General features: G+C 41.3%; 1 protein-coding gene across 1 annotated transcript in view; it reads right to left on the reverse strand.

The window, feature by feature from the left end:
- The window catches only part of FASN (fatty acid synthase), a 41533-nt gene that overhangs the window by 14179 nt on the left and 6872 nt on the right, over positions 1 to 20482 (reverse strand). Inside the window, exons 4-26 of the mRNA XM_063175718.1 lie at positions 18853 to 19026; positions 17816 to 18016; positions 17265 to 17387; positions 16511 to 16626; positions 16138 to 16272; positions 13297 to 13756; positions 12751 to 12938; positions 11728 to 11917; positions 10207 to 10301; positions 9673 to 9807; positions 9184 to 9387; positions 7567 to 7682; positions 6949 to 7124; positions 6407 to 6598; positions 6045 to 6125; positions 5761 to 5946; positions 5287 to 5466; positions 4855 to 5058; positions 3312 to 3622; positions 2771 to 3160; positions 878 to 1042; positions 558 to 676; positions 299 to 453 (exon numbers count right to left, since the gene is read on the reverse strand). Coding sequence (XP_063031788.1) covers positions 299 to 453; positions 558 to 676; positions 878 to 1042; positions 2771 to 3160; positions 3312 to 3622; positions 4855 to 5058; positions 5287 to 5466; positions 5761 to 5946; positions 6045 to 6125; positions 6407 to 6598; positions 6949 to 7124; positions 7567 to 7682; positions 9184 to 9387; positions 9673 to 9807; positions 10207 to 10301; positions 11728 to 11917; positions 12751 to 12938; positions 13297 to 13756; positions 16138 to 16272; positions 16511 to 16626; positions 17265 to 17387; positions 17816 to 18016; positions 18853 to 19026 — 4296 coding nt within the window. The remainder of the gene's footprint in view (positions 1 to 298; positions 454 to 557; positions 677 to 877; positions 1043 to 2770; positions 3161 to 3311; positions 3623 to 4854; positions 5059 to 5286; positions 5467 to 5760; positions 5947 to 6044; positions 6126 to 6406; positions 6599 to 6948; positions 7125 to 7566; positions 7683 to 9183; positions 9388 to 9672; positions 9808 to 10206; positions 10302 to 11727; positions 11918 to 12750; positions 12939 to 13296; positions 13757 to 16137; positions 16273 to 16510; positions 16627 to 17264; positions 17388 to 17815; positions 18017 to 18852; positions 19027 to 20482) is intronic.

The following is a 20482-nucleotide window of genomic DNA, read 5'->3' on the forward strand; positions in this document are numbered from 1 at the left end:
ACAAAGGTACGTGCTTTCCAAAACGAGTAAACTCCTTGTGCAATTTCTACCTCCTTCTCCATTTGCTATCCTGAGAGCCCTTTCTTGCTTTGCAATACTACTGATGCCCTAAATAGCCTATCCCTTCTAGCACCACAATGTTCTACTGTTCACTTTGAGCTGAAACAGAAGAATTATAAATTGTTAATTAAAAATAATAATAAAAGGTAACCATAGGAACAATAGCTACTCATTTTCTATTCAAAGTTCATTCAGATTCAAGGCCTTGCAAGTGATCCTCAGCTCTCAAAGACTGTACCTTGCTGCAATGTAAGATGCCTGAAGGAGCCCCACTTTCCATCACGATACACATTCATCACCAGGTCCTTCTGAACAATCTTCTGCATCTCCAGAGAGGAAAGACTTGTGGGTGGGACAGCAGATGAAGGGCTCAAGTTGGAAATGAACACACACCTGAAGACAAGAGTTGTCATTTTGTTTATTTTGCTATAGGTCTGAGAAGAAGCTAACACAAATATCTCATCTCCCAAATGTGACTCAAAGGCATGCTCGCGTACCTGATTCGGTGGCCTTCTGCTTCAAGGCGAAGGCAGTTCACCATTCCCAAAATTCCTGAGTTCGCACAACTGGTGGCAGTCAACCACACAGGCTTCTCTGATGGGTCAGCCAAGATCTCCTACAGGACAAACCCCAAACTGTTTTACCAGGAACTGCAAATAAAATAGCCCTCATATCCTTGGCAGAGATTAGGAACTTCTATTTTAGTAAAAGTAACTGAACATACACACACACATTCTTCTTTGAACACTACTAAATATCTCATTCAGAAAGTATAATGATTTGGAAATTCAGATACCTAGGACACAAGAATTCTCACCTTTAAGGATTCAACCCACTTAAAGCTCGTCTCATCTACTGGCAGAAAAACAGGTGTTTTGACAGGAGCTTGCCGACGACACAGGAAAATAACTGAGCCAAAGAATGACTTCTTTGTGGCAACAAGATTCAATGAAGCTTTGCTGAATAAGTCCTCCCACTGTGCCTGTCAAAACAGGCAAAGCAACAAAATTAACAGCAAAATCAAAAGTCAATATTTCTTGCTTTTTCTTGAAAACTTGCTCTGTATTGTCACAGTACAAATACAGGTTTGATTAACATAACAATGTTTTATCCACATCTAGACTACTCCTTCTTCCCTAAAGGATCTTCCAAAAGCAGGAGTACAAATACCTCAAAGTCCAAGTTAGGCAACCAGTCTTAGCACACTAGCAGATGTGCAAGAAACAAAAACCTGAGCTGTAACCATACCACCAAATTCCACAGTGTATTTGAATGTGTCTATGACCCTATGTCACATAAGCCCTGTTTGCACAGAGATGGGGAGAAGCACCCATATGTCTAAGTTACACTGAAATGGCATTTCAGGAAAATAAAAGAATGTAAATGCATGTATGGCATATCCAGAAACACTTGAGGATTACTATCTGAATGAAATAAAGATGAATGCAGTCTCTCAGAAAAGCATCCATTTGCTTTTCCTATGCCAGGCACAAACCAGCAGAAGGTTTTTACAGTGTGATCCCTTATATCAAGGTCCAAAGACAGTGTCTGTATCTAGAAAACTTTGAGAACTATGTAAGTCCTGCACACTCTTGCCTGGCTTGTATAATTTCCTTCAGAGAAGGAACATTCAAGGGACAGATATCTTCTCCCAGGGATTTGCTAATACCAGGCTACTGATACTAATGACAAATTTCTGGTTTTTGTTATTGGTAGCATCTCAGTGCCTTCTCTTTGTTCTCCTGTTCACCGGGAAAGATTCACAGCAAAGAACTTAACCTTTCTTCTCAAATCCCCTTGAAAAAATGTATTCAGGAATGGCTAGAATCCATGTAATTGCAAAATTCAAAATACAACAACCCCACCCCAGAATTATAAACAAAACCCAAACTCTTGGAAGCGCTATTCTCTTCTTTTTCTAAAAGAAGAGAGCTGAGAGGCTGCATCCCCTCAAATCAGGAAAAATAGGTAAGTTCAGTAGAGGTGCATTTTTCCATTACTGTTGGGTCTAACAGATGTCAAGAGAAGATGATGCCCCAGTTTCCACCCTTACCCTTGCCTTTCACTCTCCTCCTCTTGCACCAGCTTTGGCATTAGTTTATCTGTATGTTATACTGGTTGGAAGATACAATGCTGACACTCTTCTCTCCCTCCTCCAGCTTCTCAGGGCTTATTATACTGTATCTCATTATGGGATCAGATAACATAGGGAAGAGGAAAGGAAGAAAAGAAAAATACAAGAGAAAAGCCTTCCTTCTGGGAGGACCTTAACATTAGAAGAAATTACTAGCTTGTAAAATCGCACTCTAAGCAGCAGTATCAAAAGTAAGAGAGATAGTCTGATACCGAAGCATTTCAGGATTCTACAGTGGTAGAGCTGTACCCCACCCAGCAACATGATTTTAACAATAAAGGAATTGTCCTGGCCAGTGTTTTCATACAGATTGGACAGATGTACAAAAGATAATTAATAATTTTCAGTGCATTATGAAAGGCTTTCCTGATTGAACCTACAGTTTACTCTCTCAACCTAATATGTAGTAATTTGCAAGTCCTCTCTTCTTAATAAGTGTTCATTAGATATTTCTGTAGAAGTCCTCAATGGAAAGGCATGCAAGCAATGCCCACTACACATTTACCATCAGGGCATCTACAAGCAGCAGACTCAGACTATCCATGGTGAAAGTATTTGTCCTTCCAAGAGGCTTACCTCACTTAGGAAGCTGTGTTTTTGCTGCAGATCTGGGCTTGTAAGGAAACTGACAATTTCTCCAAGGGTTTCTCCCTTAAGAAGAGTATGTAGCAAAACAAACCCTCCTTCTTTCACAGCAGCTGCCAAATTAGAGAGTATTTCAGTGGTATTCACTAAAACACTTGTTGAACAGTTGTATACCACCAGGTCAGCATTGGTCAGATTTCCAGAGGGAGGGCTAGATGGATCCCACCGGCTAGAGACAACACCAGCATCTTGTAGCTCTGTTTCAACAGCTGAAAGGTTTTCCAGGATGCAGTCAGTGGCAATGTAGTCCAGCTGCAACAGGGGCTGAGCATTCAGAATACTTTTCACACGAGAGAACAGTTGTCCACTTCCTGCATTAGCCTGTGAGAAAAAGAAGGGGAAGGAAAAGCAGAAACCAAATCAAAACATGACTGATATCCAGAATTATAACCAGAACAACAGCAGTATGTAATCAGGTTACTGGAAGGCCTAGAAACACTAGCTACAGTCCCATCCCAGGCTTCCAACTAACCTCTATTATCTTCATCCTATGACTGATCATGTTCTCCAATGCCACATCCAGGCAAGTCCTCAACTCTGCAGAATCCAGCAATCCACTGAGAAGAGGGTCATTTTGGAAGTGCATTTTCTCTCGAATCACAACTTGTTGCAGCTCAGAATGGAGGTTTCCATTCAGTTCCAGACGGCAGATCTCAGCGAGGATATGATGAAGGCCCTTTTGTGTGGACGAGGACCCCGTAGCAGCCACTGCATTTTCTACTCCAGGGATGACTAATTTGACCCCATGCACTGCCACCTTAGACTGTAACTTCTGGATCAGACCTATGGAATAGAAGGGAGAAATGAAAGAAAGAGGCAAGATTTTCCAAGAATTCTTTTCCTCCTTGCCTCCATTTGCTACACCAGCTGATCAGCACCACATATTACAGCATCATATTACAGCATCCTATATCATTAGCCCAGACACACAGATACAGTGCAGCCTCTTACATTCACATAATTATGTATTGTGCAGTAGTTGCCCCAAATAAGTAGGCTTTGTAGTCAAACAAACTACACCCCCACAATTACCTGTGGTAAGACTGACTAAAGAGGGCAACTAACAGAAAACTTTTGATTGATTTAGGGAGCTGTGGTGGAAAATTTTAAGTTTCTGAAGATACAAATATACTAAAATGCCCTTTTGCTTTATAAACTGATGGGAAATAGTTAATCCTGACTGAGGATCAGGAACTGGATTACAAAAAATAAAATATTCCCACCACAGCCTAGAAAAAATATGCTCTGGGGACAGTATTTGGATACTGCAGGGGAAAACTAAGGAGAAAAAAAAAAAAAAAGGAAATCTTTAGAATTTATTGTCAAATCTAAGGATAAGCATGAAGACACTCTACCAATACAGAATGAAAAAAATTATTCTCTCAAGATGAAGCAAAATTCATCACTAGAGTAAAAATTTTTTTAAAAAGTAACATTTTTCTCTTTGATGAAAAGGCACTTAAGGTGATTAGTTTAGTGGATGTCTCCCCATCAAAAAACAATATATTTAGCTACCAGTTTCACAACAGACTGAACTGCTCCTATTCTATTCTTGTGGCAAACAATTCCTTTGATGTGTGCCTCACTACATCATTTTCCCTGTTTGGATATGTGCCTGCAGTCAAAGTGCCTATCGTAGCAGTTCACAAGGAAAAACAAACCAAGGTTAAAAACTCACTTAAGTAAGCTCTCCTGTCAGTGTCTAAAGCAACTAGGTTGGATTTCTTCTTAAAGATGATTTGTGTCTCTCTGCTTGCAGAAGGGGTTGTGCCATCTAACACCACATCTGACTGTTATAGAAGGAAAGATGTCCCTCTTCATGGTTTTTACTCTTTCTCACATTCTAGAGAGCTCAAGCAGAACTAGCTTTTAGCTTCCAGCAATCATACAGAGAACCCTTGCTGAAGTCTTCTACAGAGACCAATATTTAATATCTTGGATGTTCTGAAGGAGTATTCAGCTTCTCTCAGGCTAGAAGACTCTCCTAGTATGACAAGAAAGCAATCCCACTCTACCTTTGCATTGCTCCAGATAGGCATGAAGATGGGCACTTGAAGACAAACAGCTACTCTCAGTGTAGGGCACAAAGCAGAATTTTTCCAGGGTGGGAGGTGTCTGTTCCTGCTGTCGCCGTGGTGCCACAGAAGCATGAAGACCATTGATCTGAACGCCTCCTGCTTTAAGGCTATCAAGACAGCGGTCCACAACAACTTCCAAAGCTGAAAGTCAGGAAAGAAATGTAAGTTGGGAAACAAAAACATATTTTGTTCAGGGTGATTTGATGAACAGTGCTATGAGGGACTCTTTCATAGAGAGGTTACAGAGTTGCAGAAGAGCTTGGAGACTAAGAGGACCCTCCCATCAAAATTCATCCTACTACTTCAGAATTCACACATTCACCCAGTAGTCAAAGCAACCAGCAGAAGTTCAAGCATGAGAGACATTACCTTCTATATTGTCCTGGTATTGGCACACCTGCTCACGATGCAGCACTGGATCAATACAGACCGAGCGAATCCTCGTGGGTAAGCGCAGACTGCGGCCAGTCTCAGGTAAGATCAGCATGTGCAGCAGAGTGTCAAGGAAGGTCACCCAGTTCCCATTCCACAGAACTTTCCCTGCAGTTGCTGCAGAAGAGGAAGAGAAAGCCTCACTATTTCATCATTCATCAGATGCTAGAATGTCACTGCTTATTTAATGCTAAGTTTGGTGTATGTACCCAGCTTCCCCTGTAAATTCCACCACACAGTTCTACACTGGAAAGAACAGCTTTCTCAATGCTCTTTGTTGTTCTCTCCTATCACACAAAGTATAATTACCTCACAAGGCACAGTCAGGTGAACTGTTATAATACAAATGGTATTAAAAGATCAAATAGTCATCATTATGATACCCTGTGCTTCTTTTGAAAGGAAATTTACCTTCACTGTTGCATTCTAGAACACCCTGGAAAGTTGGTCCATAATTATATCCACGCAGATGCAGCTCTTGATAAATGTCATCTTTCAAGAGCCCAGGCTTTGAGCTCCTGTCTGCTTGAGTCCGAAGGCCATCTGTCTGGTTACGGAAATTGTTCTGAGCAGTGTCTTCCAGGAGCGAAATCTTCCCTGAAGGGCACAGTAACAAGAATAATGATCATTACCATTATTTATAAATAATGGATTTACTAAGATTGTACATATACACTTATATTTCCTTCACTTACCACTGACAGCCAGATTCCCATTTCCTGATACCTCAAAGCAGCGGGAAGCAGGCATAAGTCTTACTTCCAGCTGTACTGATCCTGCAAGAAACATTGAGGAAGACAGGAGGTCATTTATCTCTACCATTCTCAAGCAGAACTTTTTCCTTCACTATCGCTAAACTTACTACTCACAACAGGTAATAAGACAACCATAATGCATACTGCTTGACTATGTGAACCCATTCCTTTGCTCAGTCATGCTGCACTCCTCTTTAGTCTCTCTCCTGCATTCCTCCTCACTTTTCCCATGCATTCCTTTCCTTCCTCTCCCTCCATCTTCACTACACAGTTGTGCAGTTATACCAGCACTCCTCACTCACCCTTTTTGGGAATGATAGTTGCCTGATGAATTGTGACATCTTCAAATGTAACAGCCACTTCGTCCATAGCTACACCAAGAGACCGCGCCAGTGTTCGCCAAGCCAGCACCAGGTACCCAGTTGCAGGGTACAAAACTCTGCCATCAATGCAGTGACCAATCAAGTAGTGGTCAGGAGAGTCAGGACTCACATCTGTCAAACAACAAAGAGAAAAAGAAAAATAATAAAAACACTAACAAAGAGGTTTTCCCCCTCAATATCCACAAGATGCTCTAGTTTCCCCAACTATCCTGCCTGACAATATGAAGCCCTTAGAATTACTCTTAGTCTAAAGCAACAGAGGTTCCTGGTTTGTTCATGTTCTCTCATCCCATTTCAGAAACAGATAAAGGTTTTTGTCAATCCAAACCAAACATTTAAGCTTCAGAGGATGGCTTCCAGGATGCTGTTTTGAGTATTCTATTCTTACTATTACAAAAGGAAACACACAGGTAAAGCAGGAAAGTGAAAAACAAATAATAGACCCCAAATGAGCAACACACCAATATTGTAGACTGAAGCAGATGCAGAGCCTTTGGAACCTGCTGGAAAGTCTTCAGCTGTTGGAACATCCCAGTCCTGACTGTGGTCCCATTTGATGCATGGAGAAATAAGGGGTGTTCCCACAGGGACAGGGTATTCCATGGATGGGAACAAGTTATTTCCAAGAACATTTATCCTAAAAAGACAAAAATAATCAAGACATGGGAGAAGGGACGGGAAGAAAAAGTAAGGAAAAAAAATTGGTTATAATACTTAAGAGGTCAGGCAGTAATTGGTCTCAAACTCCATGTCAGATGTACCATGAACACTTACTGCAGCCAAATTTATAATTAACAGTCTATAAGATGCAAAATTTATTTCCAGAAGCTAGTGCCAGGTTCCTAGGCCTTTAAAATGGGACTTCTCTTTAGAAGGCACCTTCCCTGACCAAGCAGTCTCTAACCCACAGGAACACTTCACAAGTGAGCATGCTAAGTATGTAAAGCACAAATGCACATCCCATTTATTTAAAGGTTTCTTGAAGGAGTGTTTGATTCCATATGAAGACATTTATATTGGAGAAGAGACCTGAATTCCCTTCTGTTATCCCACTTACCCTCCTCCCCATGTCTCCTTACCCAGTTAAATGAATCTTGCCAATCTGTGTTAGGAAGAACTCCAAATTATTTTGGTGATCTTTCTTCATCAAAGGCAGAATGGTGCAAGTTGGTTTCAAAGTTCTCTTCAAGATAGCCTGGTCAAGCAGAATCCATAAATCACTGGTGGAAGGCATTACTTACTACTTTGTCTCTGAATTTTTGTCTATAGTGTCCAAACCACTTATGCATCTGTGCCAAGAGTTCAGTGCTAGCTGCTGGCACAAACACCACTTTAACAGGGAAGAGTACCCTTCCAGCAACCCTAGCTGTTGCACATCTAATGAAGCAGAACCTACACAATATTAATGTAATTCTGCCAAAACACTCCCAAGTAGACTGTGAGGTAAAACCACAACGTGCACTTGAAAAACTGCTAAGTCACCGTCTCATGCCTCCCACTTGCACACACTCCCTTGCCAGGAGCAGCACCTTATGGTCTGAAGTATCCTAGAGCATCTTTCAAGCATAAGCTATTAGACCAAAAAACTCAGCCTTGAACACCTGACCCAATTTTTATCTTCTCTTCAATTTGATCCCATGGTCTTTACATGAGAAAATCAGGATACTTTCAAACACAGACAATGAAGTCTTAGTCACTTGCATTAGAGTCCAAAATTGTTCAATGATTTCAACATGAGGCATAAAGTCTCTATCGAAAAAATATATGCCCAATTTTAAAACAGTACTCCTGATTCTCCCTTCAAATCACTTTCAAAGCATAAGACTAACATGACATAGTAAAAATACACTGGGCTGAAACTAAGAAGCACTGTGTAACTATTAATCTTGATCATGAGTAATTATTATTCTTCCTAAGACTTCTCCTCTTGCGTGCCACTGACCAAATAAAAAAGACAGTCCTTGAGACTTAAGAGACACAGACAAGACCACACCACTGATCCTGAGGAGCAAGTGTTTCCCAATGCACCTCATGTTCTGCACTCTCTACTATGGAGCTAATTCCACGAGAATCAATTTTGATAGGGCGGGGAGAAAAGAATAATGATCTGATCTCATTAGAGAAAGGAGTCTAAGAAGAAAGTAAGCTTCTGTGGTTTCAGTCTACTTGGTCTAGGAGAAGAGGGGAAAACACCACTGTTATCCACCACCTCTTAAGACAAAACCTCAACCCAAATTCAGAGTACAGATGGTAAAAGATTTTTTTTTATAGAGAAGGTCTGTTAATTCTTTGCATGTCTCACTCCACCATAAATTTTGTACAGACTCTCCATTAGATCCAAACAATGAAATGCTTTCCTTACTCATTATATGCAGTTCAGAAAGCTGGCTATCAGTTATCTGAAGCACACAGGAACAAATAGCAGCAGTAATGTGAATTTCTGGGTAAGGAAGTGGTAGTGTGTTAGGGATTTTTTTTATTTTTTTATTTTTAATATTAACATACACCACCTCCTAAAAAATCATGAAGAAACAAACAAAAAACCAAGCATTAAAACTGGGAAAAGCTCAGAAGTACTGAAGGAAGCAAGTACTCTCAGAACTAGGGGGGGGGAAAAAAAAGCTGCAGTCTTCCCCAGTTTGAGGGTCATCAGACCTTCAAACTCCTTGTAACAGCATGATGATCAAACAGGATACCTGTAAAAGAGCATGTGGAGCAATCTCTACAACAACGGCATTCTCTGGAACATGCTTCAGACCTTCATGGAACAGCACTGGATTCACGAGGTTGTTCACATGGTACTCTGCAGAGGAATTCCTAGCCAGATCACCTTGCCACTGAGATTCAGGGATAGATGTACTGATCCATCGTGCTGAGCGAGGTTTAGGGTGTGGAATGACCTACAGACAGTCAAGAAAGAAGGACAGGAGAAAGAGTTACAAGTCATAGAGAACAACAGGATCAGCAAAAGCAAGTAGCTCCTCCTTTTTGCAGGTTGATTGCTCAGGACATCCTCCTGCTCCAGGCCAAGTGATTTCAAACATCAGATCTCACAGAGGTCTACACGTTCTTCAAGAGATTTTCTCTTCCTTCTGAAAAAAGGAGTCCCCTCAAGCTGAAAATGACCTATAGGCAACCCAGGGGTCAGAGCATAAGCCATGCAAGTCATGGTTTGGCAATATTACCTTTTTCAGAGCATTGAACAGTGCTGGGGCAATAGATGCCATGTAATGGGAGTGAAAGGCGACGCCAGCACTGCGCACCTCCTTTGCAAACACACCCTCTTTCTTCAGTTTGGCTACAAACTCATTCACAGAGTCCTAAGAACAAAAACATAAGTGAACTAAGAGAGAAGCTCACAAAATACTAGGTATTTGTACATGCCAGTGTAGTCCCTCCATACCCTTCATCAGTTACCATTTAAGGGAAGCCACAGCAGTCATGAAGTTATTGCCCTTCTCAGTCTTATAATTTATCATCCTTTATGCCCATGGATAGAAGACATTTTATTACTAGCTTACTGAGGCACCAATATCACTTCCTCTCACAGACTATTTGAGTGTGTAAGTTTATACAATGTATTATGTCCACTCCACCACTTCAATCAGCTCCCCTTTTCAAGCAGCTGCACTCTAAGCAAGCTTCATGCTTTCTTCAAACTTGAACTTTGCAGGTCCTACTCACAATCCCGGTACACACTCTGTCAGTCTCATGCTCACCAGAGGCCCCGAAACAGTGACAGTGTCCTCAGAGTTGTGACAGGCTGGTACCACATTTGGAGGACAGCGTTGTTTACACTCCTCCCATGTCAGACCTGCAGAAGGAAGGCCACAGGAAAACAAAAGGGTTTCTAGTTATGAGCCTCATAAGAGGAGGAAATATTTAGTGCACAGTCACTCTGCTCAATTCAGCACTTTGCAAAATTGGGAAATACTTGCAAGAGACTGATGGGTACCTCCCTCTCCCCTCCAAAGCAATTCTGCAAAAGCTAAGAATATTTACCCTAGAGCTTTACCATAACATTTTTCACAGTTAAGATGAACACAAGGCCCAATCTTTGCACCATCCCATTAATGAATGAGGTGGGGGTAACCCCCACACTTTCGAAGAAGCTGCAGAAGTGGTTGTTTAGTCTCATGTTGCCATTAGTTTCTAGGAGCCAAGCCCATGTGTTCTCTTCCCTGCTCTAGCTTGGATTGCTGAGAGACAGAAAATAGCCATACAAATCAGTAACTCTAGTGGCATGTCAGATTAAATATGAAGCATCTGGTCATAACATTACACAGATACAAGTCACAGGAAGAACTTGAACTCAACATTAGATTACCAAAAACATACTATATGTAGACTTCCAAATTCTATGATAAGAGTGTAATTTATTTAATCTCAAGGGGGGAAAAAAGCTTAATTAGGTAGGTAGTCCTTTGGAGCATTACCTAAATTAAGAAATCTGAGATTATAGCAAGTGTTCTAATCCAACAGACAGCATTATACCTGCAACAACTTTTCTCCAAAGTGTTTTCAGGTTTTAATTGACCCTGCATCCAATAAGAAACAGAAGAACAACAGTGCTACCAATAATTATTTTACTTTTAAGCATGTAAGTCACTATAAAGTTGCACTACAAAGCAAAACTGCTGGGTCCAAAATTTTACCTGACAGTAGGCAAAACGATATGACTTACACATACACAAAGTAAAGCTTGTTCAGGAGAAAGCTTATTCCCAAGTGCTATTAGGCCATAGTAAATTCCACTAGCCAGCTGGCCGCTACATCACAGTGGCTTACTGTTTTCAGATCTCATTACTCCTGCAGACAATCACAAGTCTCCTTTGGAAAAAAAATTACAAAATACCCCCAACATACATACACACACACATCTGTGTGTGTATGATACAAATCTATAGAGAGCAAAAAAATCCAATTCTTTACATTTTTACCTTGTTTTAAGGTATTATTTATGAAGCCTTTCATTGGTCACTTGGCAATAAATCTCTCCATTTCCACTTAAATTTTGGATGGTTACCAAAATCCTGATGTATTCCAGGACAGAGATCACTACCATTTTATCCACTTAAATACTTAAGAGCCTGTTCTACATCAGAAGAAAACAAAGAGGAGGATACAGTGGCCAAGATTTTAGAGACATGATAGTTTCAGAGACCAGTTTTATACCAATGACATACAATAGAGATCAGATGCACGTTCCTGTATCACTCTTTTGGTAAGGGTGTACCTACCAACAGCAGCCATTCCTCCAGGTGGCAATTTGGCCTCTTTAACGCATCGTCCCCGCCAATAAGCAGCAAGAATGGCTTCTTCATGACTTAAGGAGTTGTCTGCATAGCCACAAGCTAGTTCTCCCACTGAGTGGCCCACAATCCCATCGGGATGCAGACCTGCAGCCTTCAGCATATCAATCTGAGCAATCTGCAAGCAGAACTAAAATTAGATTCCATGCCAGAGTAAGAAGGTGTCAGGCCTCAAAGGTACACACACGTAGCAAGTACATAATAAACTTTTTGGTTCAGACATTCTTGGCCTCACTGCTTTTGTTCTTCCCCACAACTACAGCTCCATCCTCCTTTCAAAGCAATCCCAAGAATCATCATGCAACTCCAGTACTGTCTGGGACTCTTCACAATGTAATTTTCCACTGAGAAAGTATTTCCAACGATAAAAGGCTGCCAAGAATGTTTCTGTACAAAGTAAGAGGCTAAGACCAGCTTTCCAGATCACTTTAAAAGCTTGGCCTCTAGTTTATTAAGAAACCATGAATACCACATTGACACTCAGAATCATGAAGATGCTTCATTCAGCTTGACTTAGTTCATTTCAGAACAAATTTTAGAAAACATTAAATGGAACCTTGCTCCTTGGCACAAACATTTGCCTAAAACTTAAAGACATTCCTAAAGCTCTTAATGGAAGAAACTGTGTCACACATACATACAGAAACACATGCAAATCAGTTCAGACCAGTATTAATCCAAACATCTTGTAAGAAAAAAATCAGTGAAACCAAGACTATCTATACCAAAAAGTTTGCTATGTACCTCGAAGTGGCAAAGTCTGAAACTGCCAAGGGCACAATGCACTCCCTCCTCTCAGAGAGGTATTTCCAACAGCTGCCACTTGCTGATTACACAAAACAAGCTTCCATAAATTGATATAAAGTGTTACCAGCCAAACAGACACATTAGCAGAAGGTGCTTATGTAGATTGAGTCCACTACCCCCCTCCCCTAGCCCACTGAGTCTTGCCTGAATAGCAGCTAGTCCAACAAATGCATGAACAGTGTCATCAAAAGTGCTCTCATTTGCTTGCAGCAGCAGCTCTGAGACCTTAAGGCCTGTGTTCTTCAAAGCCTGATCTGAACGCAATATAGACTGGCGAAACAGATCCAGCTTCATAAGGCTCAGGCCCATGCCTTTCCACTGTGTTCCCATGCCTGCAGGATAGGCAAGGAGAAAGTGAGCTTTTAGTAATACTCTGAAACAGGAGCAGACACAACACACTTTCCTCTGGCAGTTAAAGAATTCTAACTAAGAGCAAAGCATTGTACATTTCTTACATTCTTTAAACTGGGCACTGGTTGTTATTTGCTGGGTTTCACTATAATCAGAAGACAGTTAAGTTGGAAGGTTTTGATAAAATACAGAAAACACAGGACTCCTAAACATGTTACAGAGTTGCAAAATATTTCCTCATGCTACACTGTAAAATAACATTAGAGCACAGAATACAATTGCTCAAGTCCCAGATCTAAAGAGGAATAGAAAAGCCTGGATTCAATGCTGCACACCTACCCGAGCATATGTACCAGAGTGGTCTACCAGATGCTTGAACTTGCTGAACCTCTTTTATGTCACTTTCAGTGCCAACCAGTGTGTAGCCCCTGAAGGGCATGGAGGACACAGGAACTGCAGAGATGTCGCTGAGCAGGCTTACAAATGGGCTGCATTCTCCATGTTTTCTGCTCTCTTGAATTAGTGTTTCCACAGCTTCCTGGGTTCTGCCAGAAATCTGAACCAGCCTTGGCATGTTACTAGTCTCCAGAGGTGGGCATTTGTTCTTATTTGGCCTCAGAATGACATGAGCATTAGCACCCCCAAAACCAAAAGAGTTGATACCGATAAGGCCACCTTTCACTGGTGTTGGTTTACAAACTACCTCCAGGGAGCCATCTTGTAAGGCAGGAATATCTGGATTTGGGGTATTGAAATGAAGATTTGGAGTCCACAGCCCATGTTCCAGAGAGAGAATGACCTGAAAGAAAAAACAGAATGCTCTGTGCTCCACATTGTCTCATGACACACATTCTTTTGTTACTTTTTTACTACAAATGACTATACAGCATATTCTGAAACAGTTCTCTATGTTTGGATAAGGGGACATTTCAGAGAATAGCATTATTGATGTTACTGAGGTAGCAACTGCATCACCTAGGCAAATTTTCAGACCATGCAGGAAGTCAGCAGGGAAGTTGAGCGTAGTAGCATAAAGTTTAGCTTCCAGTCTCTTTCTAACTGGCAAGCCATGCAGTCTTGCTGGAAAAACAGCCTAGGTACTAAGACTATCACATCATCTTTTTTCTCTTTCAGATCCTATCCCTTTATCACTTTCCACTCCATCCCTTCCCAGTCACATGCATTCACAAATCCTCTTCCTTATTGCAACAAAATGCTCCTATCTCTTGCTTTGCTGCAAAAGAATCAAGCTGAAGCACTGGTAAAGAAGTCTGCTTGATGCTTTACACCCATTTTTTTTGTCTTCTTGATTCAAAAAAGCAGAAACAGCAGACTGGGCAGAACTGGCAGAGCCAAAGGAAAGTACTGAAACAGTGCGAGGACCAAAATATCTGTGCCAAAAAAAGCAAGAGCTCCCTTCTCTCAGTAGCTTCTCTCTACATACAGCTCATGACACCAAGCCCACGTTCATCTGCAGAACAAGCCCAGTAAATTCCAGGCAACAAGGTCAGCTGCAAACACAGTGTGCTCTGTATGTCTGACAGTTCCTTCATCACCCCAGAATGGTCAGAGAGACATACTGTCTTGGGAACTGCTCCTTCAAGTTGACTATCAGACATGGCAGCTTACCTGGGAGAACAACCAGTATAAATATACAGCTTCAACTCATAGTCAACATGTTTAAAGCTGTAAGGATTTTCATGCACACTGTCCTACACCTACAATACTATGCACTTTGAATGTGCTGCTGGTTTACACTGATATATATTGTACTTTAGGTTTGCCATGGTTTCTACCTAGGTTTGAGAGCACAGTATAGTGAGCATACCACCAGTGCCACCAAAAGCTTTGTCTTGGCTGCAAGGCAAGTGATTAGACAGGCTGAGTAATTCAAAGATGCAGGTGAGTTTTCCCTTCCTCATCAGAATTTGACTGAAGAGGCCTCAGCAAGCCTTAGTTTCATTCCTACCTATCCATATAATTATTGGATTATCTTCAAGTCTGAAACCTGATACTTTCAAGATCAAATTTCCCGATACCTCACATAGCAGCATTTTATGGAATTCCAGAAGAAAACACTTATACAAACTGAAGACATACTGAGACAGTTACTGTCTAAGAAACACTGGTTTTGGTGTAGAGATGGGGGGCAACAGTACCTCAAAGTTATGATCCTGTCCTGACAGATCACAGAACTACACTAAACAAACTGTTACATACAACACAGTATGGATTGAGAAGCTTATTTTATGACTAGGCTATCATTCTTTCTATGAGGAATGTGTCAGTCAGAGATAAAGGCTCTAAAAACCCTAAACTTTTCTCTACAGAGAGATGGACACTGCTATTGCCATGCAGGTGAGGCTACTACACAGTGAGTTGTATTTGGGTCACAAGCAACCACTTCGAAGAGTCTAAAATTCTAGCAGTGGCAGTATATGTGACTTTGGTTTGCAAGGTTCTATAGTAATAGGCTTACAAACAAGTGTGAACATTAGCTAGCTCTCTGCTAAGCAGTTTAGCAGCCAGAGCCAATAGATGACTGTCTGCCTACAGCGGTAGTTAGCAAGCTGGTTGCTGAGACAGACAGACAGACAGTTATTCATGCTGGTAGCCTCATCCCAGAGAACTCACCTGGCTTCCTGCCATCCTAAGAGAGAAGAGGAAGAGATGACACATCCCTGACAGAAAGCCAGAAGATCATCTGCTCTTTTGGCACTGAAAGCCCACATTGCCTCTCATCTTTGGTCACTGTCATCTACTCCAAACATCTAAATGTCTCTACATGTATGTGCCTCAAACCCAAACGACTTGCAGCAGAGCTCTGTTGGAAAGTCCAGTGTAAGGACTGACAAAGTAAACAACAAGGATTAACAAAAGGATCCCAAAGCCTTCATTCTGAGCAGAGCTACGCTCCTACAGAATTCAGTAGGAAGCAGGAACTGAAGTGTGTGAACACAGCAGAGGGCCACCTAAGCATCTGGTGGTTTGCAGGACAGCCACATGAGCTTTTAAAAGTATTCACATGTGAGGCAAGTAGTTAATGAGAAACATCTGAGTTCTTATAATTATCAGTGAACACCCTAAATCAATGCAGATTTTCCCTAAACCAAACAAACAAAACCCCACACACTGGTGTTACCCACCATCCCGAATTTTCCTTCTCAAGTCTCCTGTTACCTTAGCTAATGCAGCAAGCCCTGAGGCAGGCTCTGGATGACCCATATTTGACTTGGTTGATCCGATCAACAGTGGCTCCCGCTCACAGTCACAGAATATACTTGTAATGCTGTTTACTTCCTGTGGATCTCCAACCTAGTATGAAGAGAATCAGAATGGCTATTAGCCAGCACTTCCAAAACACACCCCAAAAGAGAAATCTGAAAGATTATGGTGTTTGGGCAAAGTCCAAAAGTTGTGAAGCAGAATATACTCTACTAATTGGTAGAAGGCAAAAGGATTTTACTTTGGGAAAACAAAGAATAATTTAATGGAAAGTGTGGCAAGAAATGCAAGGGAAGAAAACACTCAGTCCCTAAGGGACCATGCTGACCTTGGTGCCTGTCCCATGAGCTTCAATATACTCCACTTCTTCAGGTTTGACACCACTTTCGCTGTACAAAGATCTGATCAACTTCTCCTGCATCTGTCCAGATGGGAATGTCACACCTAGGATCAAAATTGCCATCAATTCCACTCTCCTATCAGGTACCTCCTGTTCTGATTTTAGCATCCTTTCATTTACTTTAGGCTGCCAGGTCTCTCCCCAAAAACCAAAGACCTTTTCACCATGTTCTTAGCACCAAACACTCAGGCTCTTTGTAAGAAGAGCAGAGAAACCAGGAATTAACTTAAAGCAATGAGTTAGGCTAGGGTGGAAAGATACTGGTTAACAGAATACTAGATTTCTAGGTTAAGTAGAACACGTGAAGCTTTCTGTCACCACAATTGGAGAGCAGGAGAAGCTGGACAACAGCAGGGTAAGAGCTTTACAGTTATAATACTATACCTACATTTCTACCATCACTGCAGAAGTTACTGCAGAGATGTTTAAGGAATGCTGAACTAGTAAGAGAACACTGCTGTTACTTCAGTAAAAATCACCGCTTTTCTCCTTTAAGTTTCTTACAAAACAGGGTCCTGAACTTTGCATTATCAAAACCAGAAAATGAAAAAAAAATCCCCAAACACAAAAAAAAATATTCTAAAACATCTAAAGAACCCTACAACAGACCATTTTTTATGGCCAAGACTCTAGACTGAACAGTTCTGTAGGTATCTCACAAGGTAGGTAGCTCAAGACCTACCTTGCTCCTTAAAGCCATCAGTGTTAACTCCAGCATTTATAACTGTGGCATAGATCCTCTTAGCCATAGATCTCTTGGTCAAAAGAATAACAACAGCAGCTTCAGAGCGACAATATCCATTTCCTGAGAACAGAGAGGGAACAAGTCATAACTTCTGCTTTGCCTTGTAAAATGTTGCCAAACACCATGCAGGAAGATTACTGCTTAAAACAGACTGTTTTGAGAATATGACATATCTATTTCTTTTGAAGAAAAATGTCATGACCTAGAAAGATACAGTGCTCAACATAAATTTCACAACAGAAATTTTCCATAAAGAGACAGCTTATTTTTCTCCAGAGGCAGAGGGATGAACCATATGTATCAATTTCTTCCTCACAGTTAATTTTCCAGGTTCAATAGAAGATGCAACATAGATCAGGGTATGGCCCAAACAGTGCACATTGGAACAACTACAAGGTTAGCTCTTTGCTGTATTGAAAGAGTAGCTGGTCACAGACTGTACAGTAAGTTACTCTCGTACAACATAAGCTTTTGTACTTATGCCTTACCTGAAGCATCAAAAGCCTTGCAGGCACCATCAGGACTAAGCAGACCCAGTTTCATGAACTGCACAGATGTGTTGGGTTTCAGCAAGAGGTTCACCCCGCCTACTAGGGCTGTACTGCACCGCCCATGACGAATTGCCTTATAAGCGTTTTCCAGAGCAACGAGACTAGAGGAGCAGGCTGTGTCAACAGTGAGGCTTGGTCCTTAAAAAACATAAGGAAAAACAACCTTAATATCCTAAATTCTTCTCCAAAGATGACAGGATGGGATTACAAGAAGCATATTAAAAATAATGTTAAATAAGAGTTGCTTCAGAACATAGCACATAAACCTGATGCCATGGGAGGCTAGAATCACCATCTCTGCCTACTTAGAAGGTATAGCATGAGAAAAGTGGGAAAAAATTGTGAACAGATCTGCTTTAAGGGCATTTTAAAAAATTCTGTCTCTCCATCAAAAAGAGAACGCAGCTTTACAGGCAAGTCTCATCTAATTACCCATTCTCATCAATAAAAATCCCTTGTCCTTCCTGATGCTGCCTTTGCCATCATCTCTGTTCTCTGCTGCAATCCACATCAACTACCATTTCTCCATTCCCTTCAATACCATACATGGACGGAATCATACCCATACTGGCAATTGCATCATTTCTGTGGCTCACCTACTTCTTCCACTTTACATAAAAAAAAACCCCAACTGCTACAGTCAATAGCAGTCTATCTCTGGTCTAGCTGACTTCCACACATCTTGGTACCAAACAGCAGTCCAAAGGCCATAAAGGCTTCCTGACATCACCACCTTTCAAATGAACACCAGCAGCAGCAGCTCAGTTATAAAAAGCCTTACAGGGAGTCCTATCATATAGTCACTACATATTTTTTACTTTTCGTATGTAACTAAGAACAATTACATGCTATTTTCTCTTTCCAAAAGGGATCTGTGCCATAATATCCATTCCAGTCCTCTACAGAAACTGTGGTACAATCATGTTGAAACTGCAATTGCTGATCAGCATCAACAGGTTTGGGGGGACACTTACCTTTAAAGTCAAAGAAGTAGGAAATCCTGTTGGCAAGCATAGCACGCTGACAGCCAGTCATACTGTATCCCAAAAGCTCTTCTGGATCTTGGCTAAAGGCTTCACCAGCCTCTGACCCACTGCAACCAACCCATACACCTGCATCTGTGCCACGGAGGGTGCCCGGATTAATACCTATGGGGATTGGAAGGTAGATTACAGTAAACAAAATGAAGGGCAAACTGGGGAGATATCAGGTTCACTTGCATCAGTTTCCCAAAAACTTTTTATTGCCCCTTTCTGGCAGGCCTGCAGCATTGTTCCCTTACCCTTACTAACCTTTCAACAGTTTCAGCTGCAGACCTTACATGTCTTACTTCAGAGTCCATCAGAAGTTTGGTATTGGCCTTCCGCCAGAACATACTTTGCCCTGACAAAGCTTTTCAGCCTAGCTGGGCATTGCTAGAGTCTTGTGCAAAAAAGTGCACGGACTACGAAAAGTACAAATGCTGACAGGAGAAGCTAACTGTTGATTTCCAGTAGAGAGAAAAGGAGCAGACTGAATGGGAGAAAAATCACAGCACATGAAATGTCATGTGAGCACATCAGTATCTATCTCCAGCTGAGATCTGGAGTACAAGACAGACATGAGAATTCTTAAGTATAAAACCAGCCAACAACCAGAACAAGAAACAACTTTGCTCTAAAAAAAACACATAGCAAGGTCTACTGTCAGAAACCTCTGCTGTTTCTTCGCTGTGCTTTAAGGCGTTCTGGAGACAAATATTCAATCTCTAGATGGGGGCTTACAAGCAGAGAAGCAAAAATTCATTTCAGTAAGTCACAGAATGTTAAGTGTTGGAAGGAACCTTAAAAGATCATCTAGTCCCAGCCCCCAGTGCCACAGGCAGGGACATCTTACACTATACCACACTGCTCAAGACCCTACCCAACCTGGCCTTGAACACTGCCAGGGTTGGAGAACCCGCAGCCTCCCTGAACAACGTCTTCCAATACCTCACCACTCTAACAGTAAAGAATTTTTTCCTCATATCTAACCTAAATTCACCCTCTTTCAATTTGTAACTAGTCAGTACTAGTGAGGTGGTTCCAACTTTTTCCCTATCTGCTTATGTTCTGACAAGAAACTAATTAACATGAAGAATAAACTTCTTGGCTCGGTGGATAAGTAACTCAAAATCTCAAAACACTGGCAGTGATAGAAGAGAGAGACTCCTATTTCTGAAAGCACACTTCCTAGGAAAGCCTTCTTTAGGAACAGATCAAATTCTAAAGGCTTTCCAAGAATCTGGCCATTAGACAGGAATACATCAGGCCATCTGTCATTCTTTTAGACCATGCATGAGAATTCTAATCAAGTCATCCTTATTTTCCTTTTACAAAGGAATTATTATGAAATGTTAGGGTAGAGAAAAACAGAAAAGCTCTAGAACCATGGACTGTTGAAGTGATTCTGTCATACTGGTTGTACCATATAATACAGGTACAGATTTGCTAGCAGTCAGCACTGATTTCTTTGTTTGCGTTTCAGAGACAACAGCTTTGTTGTAACCCTTATACTGGGATCTAGAACCCCACAGCATGTCTTGGATCTCCTCTCTAATGTGATGGCTTTCCCTTGTCAGAGTTC

This window comes from Melospiza melodia, chromosome 24, assembly GCF_035770615.1.
Source record: "Melospiza melodia melodia isolate bMelMel2 chromosome 24, bMelMel2.pri, whole genome shotgun sequence".
NCBI lineage: Eukaryota > Metazoa > Chordata > Aves > Passeriformes > Passerellidae > Melospiza > Melospiza melodia.